Source organism: Eucalyptus grandis, chromosome 5, assembly GCF_016545825.1.
Source record: "Eucalyptus grandis isolate ANBG69807.140 chromosome 5, ASM1654582v1, whole genome shotgun sequence".
NCBI classification, from domain to species: Eukaryota; Viridiplantae; Streptophyta; class Magnoliopsida; order Myrtales; family Myrtaceae; genus Eucalyptus; species Eucalyptus grandis.
Genome location: NC_052616.1, coordinates 7,972,007 through 7,990,671, shown reverse-complemented (window position 1 = coordinate 7,990,671; position 18,665 = coordinate 7,972,007). Strand labels below are relative to the sequence as shown.

At 40.6% G+C, this 18,665-nt stretch overlaps 2 protein-coding genes across 2 annotated transcripts; both read left to right on the top strand.

Moving 5' to 3' along the window:
- Positions 1 to 5,890: 5,890 nt before the first annotated feature.
- Positions 5,891 to 8,923, top strand: LOC104446032 (L-type lectin-domain containing receptor kinase IX.1-like). The gene is made up of 3 exons (XM_039313272.1): positions 5,891 to 5,978; positions 6,961 to 7,587; positions 7,701 to 8,923. The coding sequence occupies exons 1-3, from the start codon at positions 5,891 to 5,893 to the stop codon at positions 8,921 to 8,923; spliced, it is 1,938 nt and encodes a 645-aa protein (XP_039169206.1).
- A 1,822-nt stretch (positions 8,924 to 10,745) lies between these two features.
- On the top strand, positions 10,746 to 11,159 carry LOC120293585 (lectin 7-like). Its single transcript, XM_039313271.1, has one exon. It carries the CDS (start codon positions 10,746 to 10,748, stop codon positions 11,157 to 11,159), a length of 414 nt encoding a protein of 137 aa, XP_039169205.1.
- Positions 11,160 to 18,665: the final 7,506 nt, after the last annotated feature.

Below are 18,665 nucleotides of genomic sequence, written 5' to 3'. Positions count from 1 at the left end.
AAAAACGCTTGTCTTTAGCCTTGCAAAGGTGAAGCAGATCTACATTCAAAAATGGTAATCTTAGGATGCAAGTGTTACAGCAACAACTTCAGAACCTAACCAATCAACCAAACATAACAACTATAGATAAAGAGAACTTTTCTTATTTGCGTAAGGAGATTAAACAAATGTGGCAGTAGGAAGAGCAATATTAGGCCATGAACTTAATTGGTTGTCTTGGGGAGATAAGAATACCAAATTCTTTCACGCGACAACTATCCAACGGCGGCAACAGAACATAATAGGAATGTTAAAAGATGACAACCATCGTTAGGTGAGGGATCATAAGGCCTTACAGGAGATGACTTTGGACTACTTCACAAACTTATATACTTTGGTGGGTCAACGTGACTATCGTCCCATTCTGAACCAATGCGTCCAGGTTGTTACTACGGAAATGAAAGCGTGTCTAATTGCAATAGTCACTGATGAGGAGGTGCAACGGGCAACGTTCTAACTGGGGAAAACGAAGGCTCTAGGTCCAACGGATTGAATGTGCTCTTTTACCAAACCCATTGGAACATAATCAAGGATGACTTGATCACACTAGTCAGAGATTTCTTCAATTCCGGGGAGATGCCTCACGATCTTAATTAGATGGTAATTGCATTAATCCCGAAAACGACTCACCCTGAGAGTCTAGATCAATTTCGACCGATCAGTCTCTGCAATTATGCATATAAAGTTATATCTAAGGTTCTGGCAAATCGCCTTAAACCTTGGCTTGGTGATCTCATTTTAGTAAAGCAGGCTGCCTTTGTGAGCGGGCGACAGATTCAGGAGAATGTACTAATTGTCCAAGAGGTTCTTCATCAGTTTTGCATAAGACAAAGGAAACGTCGTTTCAATGTTCTACTTAAGACGGACATGCAAAAAGCATACGGTAAGGTTGAATGGGATTTCCTGTAGGACTATCTACTGAAACTGGGATTTCACCCAAAATGGGTTCAGCTGATTATGCAATGCATTACAACATCTACTTTAAGTGTCAAATTGAATGGAGAACAACTATCGTACTTTCGGCTGTCTCGAGGTTTACGCCAGGGTGACCCTCTTTCACCTTACATCTTTATCTTAGTGGTAAATCTTCTCTCGACCCTTATCCACCAAGCAATTCAAATGGGTCATCTTAGAGGTATACAGCTTAGTAGGTCCTGCCCGACCCTTTCCCATCTTTTTTTCGCTGATGACTCAGTTTTCTTTTTACACGGCACTATATCGGAATGCCAGAATCTAGCTAATATTCTCAATCAATAATGTATAGCAACGGGCCAAGTGATTAATAGAAACAAATTTGGCTTATTTTTTTAGTAAAAATTGCCCACTGACTCTTCAGGAGAATTTAGCTGGTGTCTTCAGAATGCCGGTGTTGCAGCGATATAGGAAGCATCTAGGGATTCCTTCTGAGTGGGGAAGGTAAAAAAAAAAAAAAGAGAGATGTTTGCCTGGATATTAGGTCGAATCAATGCAAAACTTGAAGGGTGGAAAGAGTGGTTACTATCTAAGGGAGGAAAGGAAATCTTAATCAAGTCGGTGGTTCAATCAATTCCCTAGTATGCTATGTCCATATTTAAACTTCCTTTATCTCTTTGCAAGCTAATAGAAAAGAAAATATCTACTTTCTGGTGGACAACTGATCACAATAGGGGGGAGTACATTGGCAGAAATGGGATCTACTTAAAAAGGGCAAGGCTGACAGAGGGCTGGGATTCCGAGACTTGATGGCCTTTACTAAGGCAATGCTAGGAAAGCAGGCTTGGCGACTACTTAATGCTCCGAACTCGTTGTGCAGTCAAGTCTTCAAAGGTCTGTACTTTCCATCCAAATCGTTCCACTTAGCAGATAAGGGTTCACACCCTTCCTGGGGATGGCAAAGTATTCTTCTTGGAAGAGAGAATATACTACCTAATGTTCGCTGGTTGGTTGGGAATGGTGAGAGCATTCGGATTAGGGAGGATAGATGGCTATTTATGGGGTTATACATGGACTAGTAGCTAGAGAGGAACCAACAATGGTGGCTAACCTAATAGATCAAGTCAATCAACACTGGAAACTTCCCCTCCTCCATCAAATGTTTGATGTAGTGGCAGTTGAGGAAATCACAAAAATACCTATCAGATCAGCCTATGCTACTGATCTGTTGGACAGCAACTACTGATGGTAACTACTCAGTGAAAAGCAACTGTAAGAACATTATCAGCAAGACCCAAGAGACAATAGATGCACAACTAGCCTCTACCTCACATCAGTTTTCGCGCAAGCTATGGCGCAGTATATGGCGACTACTAGTAAAACCAAAGATTCGCAGCTTTTTATGATCTGCTTGCCACAACGCCCTAGCAACAAAGGCTAATTCACTTCGTCGTCATATTATAAATGACCCTATATGCAGGTTATGTGATTAGGGTTTACCAAAAACACTAGAACATATTTTCTTTTTCTGCTCTTGGACGGCGACAATATGGAACAACCCGCAGCTGAATATCTCACTCTCACCATACACTCTGCATCGGTTTGACGACTGGCTCACATATAGGACACTCAATGTAAGACTCTTACCTCGAATCGAACTGATTGCGTAAGTTCTCTAGCAGATCTGGTGTGCACGCAACAACTAGATCTTCCGCACAACCCCTCTGATCCAGTGCAGGTAGTTACCGACGTCATATCTCACAATCAAGTCCACCAATCTATTCTGTAGAGCCACCCGGATGCTGCGACTCCTACTATCAAAACAGGTCAGACATGGGAACCTCCTCCTTGTGGGTACCTGAAATGCAATATTGATGGATCTTACCACCCAGGAGCTCGAGAAGGGATTATGTCATGTATCAGCAGAAATTTTCAGGGCCTTCTCACCGATGTATACACGGATCGATTCTTTGCAACCTCAGCCTTTCAATCGGAAGTGCAGGCACTCACCTTAACTTTGCATCACCTGCTGCACCTTGGCCTGAATACGGCTTCTATTTTGATCGAATCCGACTGCTAGTGCTTGATCGACACTCTCCACGCCAAACAGCAACCACCATGGGAAGAACGAGTTCTCTTTGCTGAACTGCAAACCTTGCTCGGTGCTTACCCTAATTTGCGACTTCAACATTGCAGAAGGGATGCAAACAGGGCTGCTGATTGGGCCACTAAAGCCCATGGTAGGATAGGCCTGGGCCGAAACTGGAATGTATTTACACCTTTTGTGCTTCAAGATCTTGTAATGGCTGATGACATAGTCTCTGGTAATTTTGTAAATGCTAGTTGTAAATTGATGACTCTCGGCTATAGAGCTGGGAATAGTTAATGCAAATGTTTATATTTTGGACCAAAATTTTTTTTTTGCATATGTAGAATGACTCTATGGTAAAGTCATATAAAAATTGATAATAAATTAAAAATAATTCTAATTAAAAAGAAAAATAAAATTTAAAAAATAATTCAAATAAAAAAAGAAAAGAAGAAGAAGAAAGGGGAGGAGGAAGTGAGATTGTAGAGGTGTGAGATAAGAGAGATCAAGTGAGGAAAATGTTTTCCACTTTCAAAGTGGAAAACATTTTCCTTAATTTAGAAGACTTTTTTCCTTTCATGGAAAATATTTTCCTCAAGGAATTCATTTTTCGTGAAATGAACACCGGAAAATCTGGAAAACGTTTTCCCGAAAATTAGTTTCCGCGAAACGAACAGAGCCTTAGAAGAAGATAATATTTATGCAAGTAATCTAGTAGATTGGAGGGAGTAGTATATGTTTTGATTCCTCGTCATCTCTTTGATTTCATGTTGTTCATGTTCAAGTTTTTGCTTTGGTAACCTTAGTCAAACCAAAACCTTAAACTAGTAGCGCACATTTTAAATCTATGTAGATGCCAACTATCATGATAGAGTAGTTAATTACTGTCACGACCACATCTCAGGTGCACCACCCAGGGTTTGGCTAACGGATTACTAAGCCTAAACTTAGTTCGGGCTCTCCCAAACCCATACCAATTCGCGACTTAGGTTTAAGTTCTTAATATGCAATTGATTTTTACTTAGAAGTCTCTACTAATATATTTTTGGTGGGTTAATTAGAAATAATGGGAAATTTACTTTACTCCTACGAACCAGAGATGGTGAGTCCACGGACTTGGTTACGCTAGATTTTTCTAACGCCCATCTTGGTACCTTTCTCTTTTATTTTGAATTTTTTTTTGTAGGCAGCTTGAATTGATTTTAATTCATTTCTTTAACATGTGAGTTGACCATGCGGGTGCGCAAACAACTAATTTAACACTCAAATAAAACAATAAATAAATTATGAAACTTACCTCATAGCAACGAAAACATCTGCGATGTTAGATCATAATTCACATCAACAATCCTAGATATGATTTCTAATTAACATGTAATTTTTTCTCTTATTTAATGAAATCTAATCTATGTGCAATGCAATTTAACCAAATAATCTAATTCTAATGACTGATAATTTCTAATTAAATGGACCTAGCAACAATCACTAAATGACATGCATTTCATGAACCTAATTCTATATGCCATGCGCATGATATTTTTGTATTTTTTTTTTATAAAAATTCATAATTAAAAATTACTAATAATAAAAATCTAACTAAAGTGAGATATTATCTGTTTTAAGTTATGAAATAGACTAATTTGAATCCTATCTTAACTTAGAAATTTATCTCAATATGCAATTTAATTCCAAAATACCATCTAACCTAGATGTCATCTAAACATGCATTCTAATATAATTAGAAATGTATCTAACTATTCTATCATGCAATTCTATCTAGGAAATTAATTGTAATCTACATGATACGTAAATACAATCTTTTTTTTTTCTTTTGTATTTTCGGGATAAATAAAGCAATTAAAAGATAAGTACCAAATCATTCACGGTCATTAAAGACATTATCCATTATTCGAATTAGGAAACAATATCTAATCAATTTGATCATTTTGCTAATAAAATCGATAAATTGATCTTAAGCCTAAAGATCAAAATATCAATTTTATTCCCGGGTGATTAATTATTCTATCTAAAGCCTTATAGATGAATAAAAAATTGATGTGCGGTTGCGGATTAGACAATAAATCCTAATTGGGAGATATGTCTATCCATTATAAATATGCACATTAGATACTAATAGACATATATTAGCCAGTAAAATATGCAAATATATTAGAAATGTGCATCTTCCCTAGTTCGAGGATATTCTTTTCAAATTTGGACCAAGCGCAATTGAACCGGGATCCTCCTCAATGGGACGGCAACAAATGGCGACGCATGGGTCGTCTCGGCAAGGAGTGAGTTCGGTGGGGACTCTCCGTACGATTACTTAGGCAAGTCTCTTGGTAGCGTAACTTCTCAGCGAGGGGGACCACTGAAACTAGAACGCCACCAATGCTGGAGGGATTATCTGGACTCCACAAGACTAAGCAAGGTCCAGCAAAGTTGACTTTGTGGGGCTGAGCACGCGAAGGAACCTAATTTGAAATATTGCGCAGATAATATTCCAAATAGAATGCGACAGATCGGACGGCTCTGTGGTGCTCGATCAAGGAACTCTCGGTTCTCGGCCGACGGCAAGGCCCTAAACAACTGATGAACTTTCACCAATGAAAATCGGAGTCGATTGGTCACCGCTAGGACTCCCCTATGCGACTAAAGTAGAATTTTTTATTGGCCCTTCCTTCCTTTCTTCACGAGCGTAGCTGTGCTGTCGGATCTCCGATTCTTCAATCACCACACTCTTGGTGAATTTCATTGATTTCACGTTGAGGGACTTCCAGTGACCGGCAAATCAAATGGCATGGCTAGGCAAGGGTTCCCATTGATGAAGCCCCTGAACTCGAGATCGCGATGGGGAGGAACGCGGCAAATTTCCTCGATGACCTGGGATATCCGTGGCAAGAGCAGCGAGTCGTGATATGGGGGTGGGGGTTTGCAGGTCCGTGCCCGACAACGATCGAAACAGAGTTAGATCGATGAAAAAGCGAAACACAGCAAAGATGGAAAAGATCGAATAGTGTTTGTGAAGTCAAACGCAAAAACGGAAGGGTAAATATTGGTCGTCCAGAGAAGTCGTCCTCGAGAAAGGCATGGAAAGGTCGACCAAAAAAATAGGCATGGAAAGACTTTTTGACGCGTTTTGATTCGCGCTCGCATTCGCCGAACCTCGCCGGCCGAGAAAATATTGGGTGCGGACCGCACGTCACCCCTCTCTCTTCTTCTTTCCTTTGTTTTTTCTTCTTCTTCCCCCTCACTCTGACGGGGACAACAACCTTAAATAGCTACCACCCCACCGCCATCTCAGTCCACCCCTCGCCGCTGTTTCGGTCCTCCTTCTTCGAGACCGAGCTTAGCCAGCGAACTTGGGTCTTGAATCCCCAAGAAGAAAAAAGGGGACTCTCGCGCTCTCTCCACTTCGACGATCTGCGTTCGCGCCCACGTCGACTAGGAGGTCGAGGCCCTCCGCCGCGTCGACGGACCACGCCGCTACCTCCGCCTCCACCTCGTTCGTTGCCTAAGCCGACCCTGGTCTTCAAGGTCGAGCTGAGCATCACAACTCCTGGGCTCGCTCGACCTTATGTCTAGAATCTGAGGCCCAAGTTCGCCGGCCGAGCCCGGTCTTGACGACGAAGGACTGAAACAGCGGTGAGTGCAGTTTTCTATTCGTTATTTGATTCTGGCGCACAGCAGCGATTATCACTTCCACCGCTTCTTTCTGAGCTGAGCGCTGAGAATGAAGATTTTAACCTGCCCGCTCGGCTTCGCACAGCGCATTGAGTTTGCAAGCGGTATCCAGATCTTCTAGAAACTTAGAACATCCAACATGGAAGGCTTTGGAAGACATAAAGATCATCCTCAACCATTCGCACGCACGTTGGTTCTACTAGTCTTGAAGATCTCTCTGCTCAAGCCCTTTTCAGCTTCCGCTCTACACTTTGCCAGTCTATGTTTTATGTTCCCATATGGCTTTGCGATCCCCAGGCCCTTAGCCATTCAGGGGAATGCTTCTGAGCGGCCTTCTTTCCTCAGTCCAAGCCAGCCAAACGGAACACTCAACGGCATCAGTGGCAGAGCTACGGGGAATGTGGCAAATTGTGCTACCAAGTATACGGCCAGCACCGACTCTCAACCGGGAAACCCTGGGGAAGAGCATTTTGGGGACAAGGCCTTCTCCGTGTCTGTGCAGCGTTTCCCTGGCAAGCGTACCAACCTTCAACAGGTAAAGGCCAACCGTCAACAGGTAAACACTTTCATCAGCGACGATGTTGCCTTCTTTCCTGCTTCTCAGGGTTGTCTAGCTCGTCCCAACGGCGATTGTGTTGCGGTCAACTTTGACAATTTCAAGAATGCGTGGTATGCGGACGTTCCACGTGTCGGTATAGATACGGACCTCAGGATCGCGCAAGGGACGATCAGTAAAGTCATGAATGATGGGTCGATTGCTAGTATAATGTACAACCCAAGGGCGAAATATATGAGCTTCCTTAAGGATGCTGGTGGGAATACTAGGGACAAAGTCCATCGTCAATACTGCGCATGCGGCTCAAGTGAGTATTTGCCAGACGCGGTGGGTGTTTGTCTCCTCGCAGGTCCCCTGAATCTGCTCTTGAGCGTCGCTTTGGCCAGACACAGCAATTAAGCTCAAGTGAGTTTTTGCCAGACGCGGTGCGTGTTTGTCGCCTAGCAGCTCCCCTTGAATCTGCACTTGAGCATGGCTTTGGCCAGATACGGCAATTAAGCTCCGGTTCACAGCTCCAGGAGGAGAAGGATACTGAATCTTGGTTGAAGTTGCTACTGGGTGGTGCTCGTGTCATTGTGTTGGTGGCGATCATCATTGCTTGGGTAAAGAATAAGACAGAGAGACGTAGAGAAGAAGGCAGCCTTAGCGCGAAATTAACCGAAGAGTTTGAAAAGTTGAGTGCAACCAAGAAGTTCTCCTTTGAAGAGTTGATGATCGCGACCAATTCTTTTGCACGTGACAGGATTCTGGGAGAAGGGGATTCCGGGATCGTGTACAAAGGGCACATGGGAGGCGCTCGCACCGTGGTCGCTGTAAAGAAAATAAAATCTGGCTCACGCCAAGGGATAAAGGAGTATATATCTGAGGTGAAGTCACTAAGTCAACTTAGGCATAGAAACTTGGTGCAACTTATAGGCTATTGTCACAAGGCGAATGAATTCATCCTAGTTTACGAATTTATGAGAGGAGGTAGCTTGGAGGATCATCTGTTTAAAGGCAGACCCTTGTTGACATGGGAAAGGAGGTACAACATCTCTCTAGGATTAGCCTCGGCGGTGCACTACCTGCACAAACAATGTAATCAATGCGTGATCCACAGAGATATCACATCTTGCAACACCATGCTCGATGAAAAGTTTGAGGCCAAATTGGGAGATTTCGGCTTTGCCAAGCTAGTTGACCACGCTGGTGAGCTAAAAGCAACCGACGTGGTGGGAACAACAGGTTATGTGGCTCTGGAAAATCATCAGATGAGTGAGGCAAGTAAGGAATTTGATATCTATAATTTTGGAGTCGTCCTTTTGGAAATTGTTTGTGGGAGAAGAGTCATTGAAGACCAATGCCACGTTGTGGTGTGGGTTCGGGAGCAATATGGGCGGGGGAAGTTGCCCGTGGACTCAAAGCTCGGTAAAAATTTCAGCAAGAAACAGGCGAAGGCCTTGATGATCGCAGGGCTTTGGTGTGCTCATCCCGATGTTAGGTGCCGGCCCTCAATTGAAGCTGCAATGGCTGTTCTGAACTTGAGGGCAGATCTTTCCAACCTCCCCTCCGATATCCGACATTCTAAATGGAAGGTTTTGTCTAGAGGCTTTCGGTTTGGGGAAATGCCTCGCTCTGACTGCAAGTATCGATGCCTCTTTTAGCGTTATATGCATGTCATCTTCAAGCAAAAAGTTACATTTGCGTATGCACGTTTACTATGTGTCTCTTCATGTTGGCTTTTGTTTTTCAAGTTGCTGGTTACGATATCCATATATAGTGTAACGAGATGTTCTTTAGTATTGCATAGTTGCACAGTAGTGGGTTACCGACCAAGCAGTGAATTGAATAAAAAGAAACAGAGATTCTTGTAGCAGCTCTTGCAAGATACAATTCTGCAACTTCCTACAGCCGTCTAATAAACGGCACAAAGAAACAAGATTCACAAGATACTAAACAAAGCAAGACATCATCTTTGAAGAATGGCATAGGCTTTCGACTCTACTTCACTCTCATCACGCATCGAACAATCAATCAATTTGAAAAAACCAAATCCCGTGAACCTCTCCAAGAAAAAGAGATAAATTGGCAATTCCTTATTGTGAATTCTCAACACAAGGTTTTCAGAGTTCTAGAGAATTTCTTGTTTACTAACTGTTCGTTATTTATTTATTTTTTATAGCAAATTTTATAGCGGTTTAGATTGTATCAATACTAGAATCCAACATACTGTAGGCTTAACATCTTTGCAATGGACCTCGAGCACCTTGGACATGCACACCTCCGAAGAAAGAATTTTTTTGTATTTTGGTCTATGGGGACTCTTCGATGCTTAAGTCAAAATACAAGTAGAGAAAATGTGAGAAGTTAGGCTGTGTTTGGCAGTTAGGATATAATTTATCTTACTTTGTGTTTGGTACCTACTCAAGATAAAATAAGTCGAATATAAGGGGATATAGACCAGGCTAAATTATTTAATGGGGGGGGGTGGGATAAAGGTGGATAGAATTTTTAGAATCCTTATAGGGAAGGTGAGATAAACATGAATAGGATTTTTAAAATCCATAATAGCAATTTCTCGAATGACTAACATTTTAAATTAACAATATTAAAATTATGTCTCAATATAAATAATATTTGAATTCTAATATGAGAAATTCAAAATAACAAAATAATAATAATTTAGTGATTTTAATTCAATCTTATTTTTATTTATATTTATTTGAATTTATTTATATTTTATAAAATAATTTAAATATATAAATATATATTCATTACATTTTTTTGGTATGTTAGTATTTTAGGTATATTAGTACAGCTTACTATTTAATAAAATTTTATTAGAGAATGATGGGAGGGGAAGAAAATAATAATAAAAATTAATTAATAAAAGAGAGGAAAACAAAATAAAAAATAAAATAAATTGAAGTAGGTAGTAGTGTCGCGAGAGATTTTTACTATTTTCTACTAATATATCTTTTATACTAAACAATGTACATGATGTGATGTGAATATATTCTACATTATTACTGCAATCACCAAACATTGGACGGGATTATTAAAATCCTCTGGTTATGCTAAGGAAGACAAGAAATCTGACACTCCTAATTGGTATTAAGGGTGTTAGAACCGAATCAAGGTTTGGTTGGTATTTGGATTGGGTCGCTTTTGGTTCGGTTTGGCTTAGTTGTTTTCCCCAACGGCGGTTTTGGAAAATCGAACCAAACCAAATCATTGACATTCCTAGTACTAGTCTTTATGATCTCTTTGTTCAAACCCTTTTCAGCTTCATCCGTACACTTTGACTGCACATCTTTCAGTTTCCCATCCTCTGGCTCTAAGGATCTCAAGCTGTTAGACATTCAGGGGAATGCCTCCATGCTATGTCCTTAACTACATCTCAGCCTAAGCCGGCCCAACCGAAGCCTCAGTGACATCAGCGGCCGAGCCACGTTTTCTAGTAAAGCGCATCTTTGGGATGTGGCTATGGGGAATGTGGCGGATTTCAAGGCGGATTTTTCGATTCGCATCGACTCTCAACAGAGAAATCCTTTCGCCGACGGATTCTCCCTCTTTGCCATTCCTTGGGCCTCGAGCATGTTGAGCGACTTGGGAGGCCATCTGGCTCTTCCCAAGGTCTCTTTTATCTATGTCGAAGTTGACCCTTTCGAGAATCTCGGAGGTGCGGATGTTCCACATGTCGATATAGATTCGAACGACCTTAGGTCCACGGCCAATGTCACCGTCCCATGGCTGACCAACACAATCATGAATGGCGGGTCGGTTGATGATTCCATAAAGTATGACTCACGCGCGAGAAATTTGAGCGATGTCCTGATGGATGCTATTGGGAATTCCAGTAACTCAATCAGTCTTCACTATCCCCCCCCATCAGCTTAATTGAGCACACCTACGATGCAGTGCCTTGTAGTTCAATATATGCCCCGGAGCTGCATTTCAGCATCACTTTTCCCACTCATGGCAATTCAGCTCCAGTTTACCGCTCCAGACGGGAAAGGTTACCGACCCTTGGTTGAAGTGGTTTCTCATAGTCATGGGCAGTGCCGTTGGATTAGGGGCGATCATTATAGCTTCGCATATTGCCTAGATACGTTATGGGTCAAAAGTAGTCCGTCCGTACCCAAGCAGTGATATGCCAGAGGGAAATACTGCACCTAAGACAACCGAAGAAAACGTAACCAAGTCCGAGACAAGCAGAGAAGAAGGCGACTACTGCGCGTAATTAACCGAAGTGTTCGAAAGGTCGAGTGGACTCTCGCGCAAGGGTCGCTGTGAAGATAGCAAACCCTGATTCACACCCAAGGGCTAAAAGTGTATAATGGAGGTGATATTGAATATTGATAAGCCAACCTAGGCACAGAAATTTGGTGCAACTTATAGGATATTGTCACAGGGAAAATGAATTCGTCTTGGTTTATGAATTCATGAGAGAAGGTAATTTGGCGGATCATCTGTTTAAAGGTAGATCCTTGTTGACATGGGAGAGGAGGTATGGCATTGCTTGGGGATTAGCCTCGGTACTTACCTACACGAATAAAGTAATCAATAGGTGATCCATAGGGATATTAAATCCAACAATACCATGCTTGATTAAGGTTCAAGGCCAAATTGGGAGATTTTTGAATTGGTTAGGCTAATTGACTACATCAGAGTGCTAGAAACAAGTGAATTGGTAGGAACACCGGGTTACTTGGCTCCAGAATACTATCAAATGGATAGGACAAGTAAGAATCTAACATCTACAATTTTGGGATCCTCCTTTCGGAAATAGGATCTGGGAGAAGAGTTGTCAACCCGGAATGAGTTGACCAAGCCCAAGAAGGCCTTGCAAAGTGGGTTTGGAAGCAATATGGGCACAAGAAGTTGCTCGATGCCATGGACTCGGGGCTCGGCAGAAATTTCAACAAGAAACAGGCTAAAGCCTTGATGATGGCGGGCCTCTGGTGTGCTCATCCCATTGCCAGGTCTCAGCCTTCGATTGAAGCGGCAATGGCCATTTTCAACTTGAGGGCAAGGCATCCCAAACTCCCCTCAAGGATGCCAGTCTCGGCATACAGTCGAGCCGAAGGTCTCGTCTAGATGCTTTTGGCCGTTGGCAAATGCCTCGCTCTGAGTGCAAGCATTGATGCCCCATGTATAATTGTCATCTTCAAGCAAAATGTTATGTTTTTGTAAATGTGTTTGTCATATGTGTCTTAATATTGACGGTTACTGCATAACCATGATTAAATTCGCACGATACTCAGTAAAGATTCTTGTAGCAGCTCTTGCAAGTTACAATTTCGCAACTTCCTCCGACCATCTAATAATTTGCAGGAAGAGCAAGATTCACAAGATACTAAACAAAGCAAGACATCATCTTAGATGAATCCTATGACATATGTTGGATTTAACATCTCATTGCCTTGGCCGATCATTTTACCAGTTCAGATGTTGGCGATTATTCTCTTTTTGTTCTATCGATTCATGAACTAAACTTGTTAGAGAAAACCTTTGAGCTAATTATCTAGTTAACAGACGATGTATAAAGAAATCTTTTATCTAGATAGATTAGTAGATTGTTCATAATTTATAATTTATAAGCTATATATGATAGATATCTACTCATAGCCGTAATTGAGCACTTAGATAATTAAGCATGTATGGTGAATTTATGTGACACACATAAACCAACTCTTTAGATGGTTGGTTGATATCATTATGTGAGCTAAAGTTATAAAGAAACAAACCGTTAATTCCTTATTTCAGATTCTCAACACAAAATTTTCAGGGTTCTGGGGGATTTTCGTTTGATCATTCTAGTTTTTTTATTTTATTTATAGCGGTTTATATGGTATTGAAGTGTTTCTCCCTCCAAGTCTCCTTAAAATACGTCAGAACAAAGCTCATTGGAAGGAAAAGACACCGATCTCGGATAGGCAAAAATCTTCATTCTCACCCTAAAAGAATGAATTCGATATTCCGGAAAATTAGTTCTCGACTTATGAGACTAACTTATCTGGGAGAACGTCAGTAACAACTTCTCAAAATATGTGTTTTTAGCCGGTCAAGCTATCCTAGGGATATATCAGTGAGCGAATGATCAGCATTTCCAAGCGACTCCCTGGAGTGCTTCTTTGATCGCTGTTGTCGTGGTCGTGGTTGTCGTCATCGTTGGTCTCTGCAACCGCAAGACAATCATAGAAAATGCTAACCCTTGCCGGCGAATCAATGACTTATTTTGCCACCTGTCCTATTATCTTGGTATTATCTGGACTAGATATCAGAGTACACAAGACATCACAATCTAATCCAGCTCAACTTCTTGATTGAGTTAATTCCTGTCAAATTCATAAAGAAGATGCAATTTAACATGATTGCATACCTATATTTAATGGTCATGGAAAGAGTACATTCCTTGGTCGATGACTGAACCGAGTGAGAATTCAAACTAGAATGGCTCAAAGCTTCAATTATCTCAAGCCATACTCCTTTAAGATACCTCATTCCAGTTAGCGCGTCCTTATCATTCATGCCAACAGTTAAATTCTCAATTGGATCATCTCTAAGATGATTAATATCTGTTTCTGTTGTGTCCAGGTTGGGAGCTCTCCTTTTTTTAGCTACTGGCTGCATGCAGAGACCTGACCTAGAGATGCCATAGTTATCAGATGTCCTCTCAGTTCTTCATTGGCATTTTGCTCCATAGAATGCCAATAATTCATTTGACCTCCTGCTTGACTCCAACTCTTCCACCCTTCTCAGAGAAGCTCCTTTATGTAATCGGTTGTGTTGTCTAGCATAGATACTTTGTCAACCTGGATCATGCCATATTGCAGTATTTATTTGAATTAATTAGCTAGTGTTGATAGAGTGACGACAAGATCAGTTTTTCCATGTTGAAGGCGCATTAGTTATATATACACTCTTTTTATTGATAAGAGGATCGAAGTTAAGAATAGAATATTGCTCATTTATCTTTTCCATTTGCCTACTTTCAGATAGAATATGGTCTGGACCGAGTTCATCTTTCTTGGCCAAATCCCATCTCTCTTGTGATTTACTCTGGAAAGGTCGAGCATACTCCTGGCATGCAGCCAAGCCTTGGCTGCCAAGGTACGTCAACGTCAAGCAAGATAATCTTCAGCAACTTCTGTGGAACCCCTTTGCTCTTTGCCACGTTTGCTGTGCTTTCTTCCAACCTGCGAAACTTAACTCTGGTTTACTGCATTCACAATGCAGTCCTGATCTTAATTCACTGGGTGTATTCAAGATAGATGAAAGAATGGTTTGGCGGTGCAAATCATCACCTTGAAGATGTACCCAGTTTAGTTCTTTGTGATTGCATTGTTGAAGGTTTTCCAGCCAATGATCGTCGGACTTGTCAAGATAAGAAACTGAAATGGAAGTTCTAGTTTCTAATTACAAAAGACAGTCGCTGGAATTTATGGATGCTGTAACTGAGCTCATCATTCTTGACCTGCCAACTTTGTAATTGAGAAGCAACCCCATTTAGCTCTCCGATGAGACACAAGTCGTCAAGTTGTTGGTTAGGGCTCAAGCCCGTTCAAACTTGTATTAAGTGAAGTTCTTCCTTTGCTTCTACTGAAGTCAATTCCCTGTCGAAGATTGCTTGATCAAAAGCAAAATGTTGTGTACTTTTGTTATCTCTAGCAAAAGAGTAGGATTTCTCAGTGCCTTCGGAGTCTGAAGACATTAAGAGGGAAGTTTTGACTTGTCGAATGAGATAAGAATCCTCCAAAACCTTACAAAACAGTTGAAAATGGAAAAAAAAAGGAAAGTTGTTTTAGATTTCCTGTGCGTTTGCAACCTCAAAATACTGAAAAAACTATAATAAGGGGTTATGACATGATACCAGTTAGGTTGCGCCTAGCTCAATAATGCCATCCATAGAAAGGAAGCACCCGATTGTCTGAAAAGCGAGGAAGAGGATATAACACAAACCATCTAGTCAAGAAGAGACTTTGAAACTGTCCAAATTACAAGGCAGCAATTCTTCTTTTGTGTCGGAATCATTTTATTGTCGATGGTGCAGAAACCTAAGCGAAGGCGATCAAAAGTCAGCTGGTAACATTTTGTGAACAGATATAATACCTGAATTGATGCACTGTGAAGAATACGTTTGTTGAATCCCCAAATTATGGAACAACATCGGCACAGTAAGCGAACTTCAGATCCCGCAATCCATCATAAACGCATCCAGTCATCAAATATTGACAAACTTCAACAATTAACATTGCATCTCAAGTAAGATCATCACCAGCCTTAGCAAGCAAAGACTGACCGAGCACTTCGCTATCTGCACAGCGTGCATTGCATGGCTAAATCAGTTTACCAGTAGCTAAACTTTGTCCAGGCAAACTGCATTTTATCGAAGCGAGGAATTTACCAACGGCCGATGTTGAAGTTGAAGGACATAAAAACCAAAGAATACTATCCTGTATTGGCAATCTTCTGGGGACAACGCAAGTAAGGGACTTCTACTAGTTTGCGGGTCGGTTCGCTGCCTGAGCGGGATTCGTACAGTTCTTTTAGCTGTTCGCTTCTATCATATCTATATTGTCACGCCCCGAACTCTGAAAGCACGAACATCCCTCTCGATTAAATTGCGACGTCCCAGGACGCATCACCAACCCGTTATTTTTATCTTTGATTAACGCAAGCACTTAATATAAACACCTAGTTAATCAACAAAATAGGATAGTAAAACACAACATACGATTTTCAAAAGCAGCACCTTCATTTACCCACTTGTTAATCCCTGGAAGTTTGATATTTACAAGTCTAAACTTCCTAACGATCAATAGGTAATAAGGGTTAAAGAGGGTCGGGGTTAGCTTAAACTTCACTAACAACGAGGCTAACCAAAAGTAACACTAGGCATGCTCACGTTTTGGTCCATCAAGACCCTGAACTGCACGTGACGGTTCTCTATACTATGGACCTAAAAATATTTGACAACAACGGAGTGAGATATAAATCTCAGCGAGTTAATAAACTAAATCTCGATTAGGACGCAAATTCATCTTGGAGACAGCCCGCACCAAATACAAACTTACCTCGCATTGGCACACCCTTGTATATTAGCACATCTCACATGGTAATAATAGTGTAGCATGCATTAATAATAATCAAAACACATTTTAAAAATTCCATATGCATTGCCAACACATGTGTTTCAATTATTATGACCCATCGGCCCTCGACCAACACACGTGTTCAAAAAACCCATCAATCTTCTCACACCAACTTCCCTCAAAATCCTCCTAGCCTAGTATCATGTCCCCACAAGTTCTTTTACTTTTCATTTTATCTATAATTCCAAAATTATGGCCCACAATTCACCATTTTGCCACTAGATCCGAATTTCCTTTTTTCGGTCTCAAATTTTTCGTCCGATAATCCCTTTTCTGAAAATTTCGAACTCGCCAAATAGTTAAATCTCAAAACTCTTGAAAGTTCAATACCCGAAATCGAACTAAATTTCGTGAGTCAAAATAGATCAAACGCGACTTGTATAACATAATCTATCGGGTGGCTTTTAGGGGTTCTCCCACAGTTGACTCGTGGTCGATAATTTTTTATTCACATTTGTGACTCTTCGAATCGCAGACGACCATCGGTTGTCATGTTATCGCTAGGGTTCAATTACGTACCTTGAATATAAGATCAATAGAAAATCGGTTTATTGTTATTCGACGCGAATATCGTAATTATGTGAAATCACCCGCGAACCGATTACGTACTCCCGTCAAATCGATTTATATCCATTCGCTAATTGACTTTTATAACAGTGTAGTATTAATCCTCGTCGATCTTTATGGTCGAGTGGTCAATTTCTTATCGAATTTTCTAGTTTTTCGCGTTTTAACTATTTACGGCATCGCCCAATAGATTAGTTAATTCGTAAGTGATCAGTTCAAAGTAAAGTAAGTATAAGCATATCGATGAAATAATCATTTTGTATATTTCGAAATAGGACCAAATTTCGGGATATCACACGTATGGTCTCCCACACTGAGTTTTTATAGCTTGTGTCGCCTTCTTACTCTTCACATCGCCGTAATAGTTTTCTCACCTCCCCATCTGAGTTCTAATTGCCCGCCACCCAAGGTAGTCCCTGGGGAAGGCTTCACGGGAATCAAGCCGGAGGGATTTTCCTATTTCTGGTTACAATCCCCCCGCTGGTTATCATTACCCCATTTTACGTTTGGGGTTGAGTCTGATAAACGGAATAGTTTAAGGACTTGTTCAAGTCTTAACATTATATGTATTCATGAAATGATTCCTTTCTTTTTGTCAGAGATGCTATGCATTCCTTTTTTGACGTGTCGTATACAATAGATATTCCAAATCATGGCTGTGAAATTCAACTGTAATTGGCTTCTCTTGTGACTTCACCGGTCCATCGATTTTCCAGAAAGTTACAAGCAAAGTGTACGAATGAACACAGTGAAATTGCTTATGAGTTAATGTGGGAAAGTTCTGAGCGATTTCTGCCCCAATCGTGGCAATTTACGACGTGAATAAATCTCCAGAGAAAGTTCCGAGCAATCTCGTTTTGCGAGGGCAAATTTAGCCAAGTTGGTTTTGGGTTGAAATCCATTTCAGTCCCATCAGAATCCATATTTAATTGGGCTTTACTTTTGTTAACATGAACGACCTATTCTTAAATTTTCAAAAAATCCGTATTCCGCCTCTAGTTAAAAATGAATAAGAGCTCTCAAAAAATCTCCACGAAGTGAATTGGTCAAAATATAATGTTTATAATTTTCACACACAAGTAATTTTAATTTTTTTCCTCTAGGAATGCAGCAAATTGTTTTCTTTTCAACAACTTCCGCATAATCAATCACAAGTAGCTTTTTTTTTTCTTTTTTTTTTTTTTTTTGTAGCATTACTATTGCGAAATCTCACTTATTTTTAAGTGCGATTATACAGTAATTAGCAATCTATCAAGAGTTAGCTTGTGATTACAGATTTAAGTCACAAGGATGGCTTAGATCAAAATTTGTATGCATAAAACCATTTGGTTTCTAGTAGAATATCTTTGATTCACCGCACAAGCTGCTTTTAGCAATCAATGGTTGTACTACTCTAATATCTTCTATGGAGAAAATTCCTAATTGATGGCGAAAGCGAAATAGAATAATGCGGGCAGTAGGTACTATGATTGATTAATGCACGTAGTAACAATTTAATAAGATCTTATTGCCGCAAAGTCCAAAAATTTCCGGGAGCGGGGAGGAAGGGGTGTTGACACCTAAAATTTGTCTATTTTTTTATTAAGAGCTTTATCATATAAAAAATTATGGATTAATTTTAATCCCTAACAAAAACGATTTCCAGTAAATTGCATGGCATATAGACATTAGAAGTATTTGC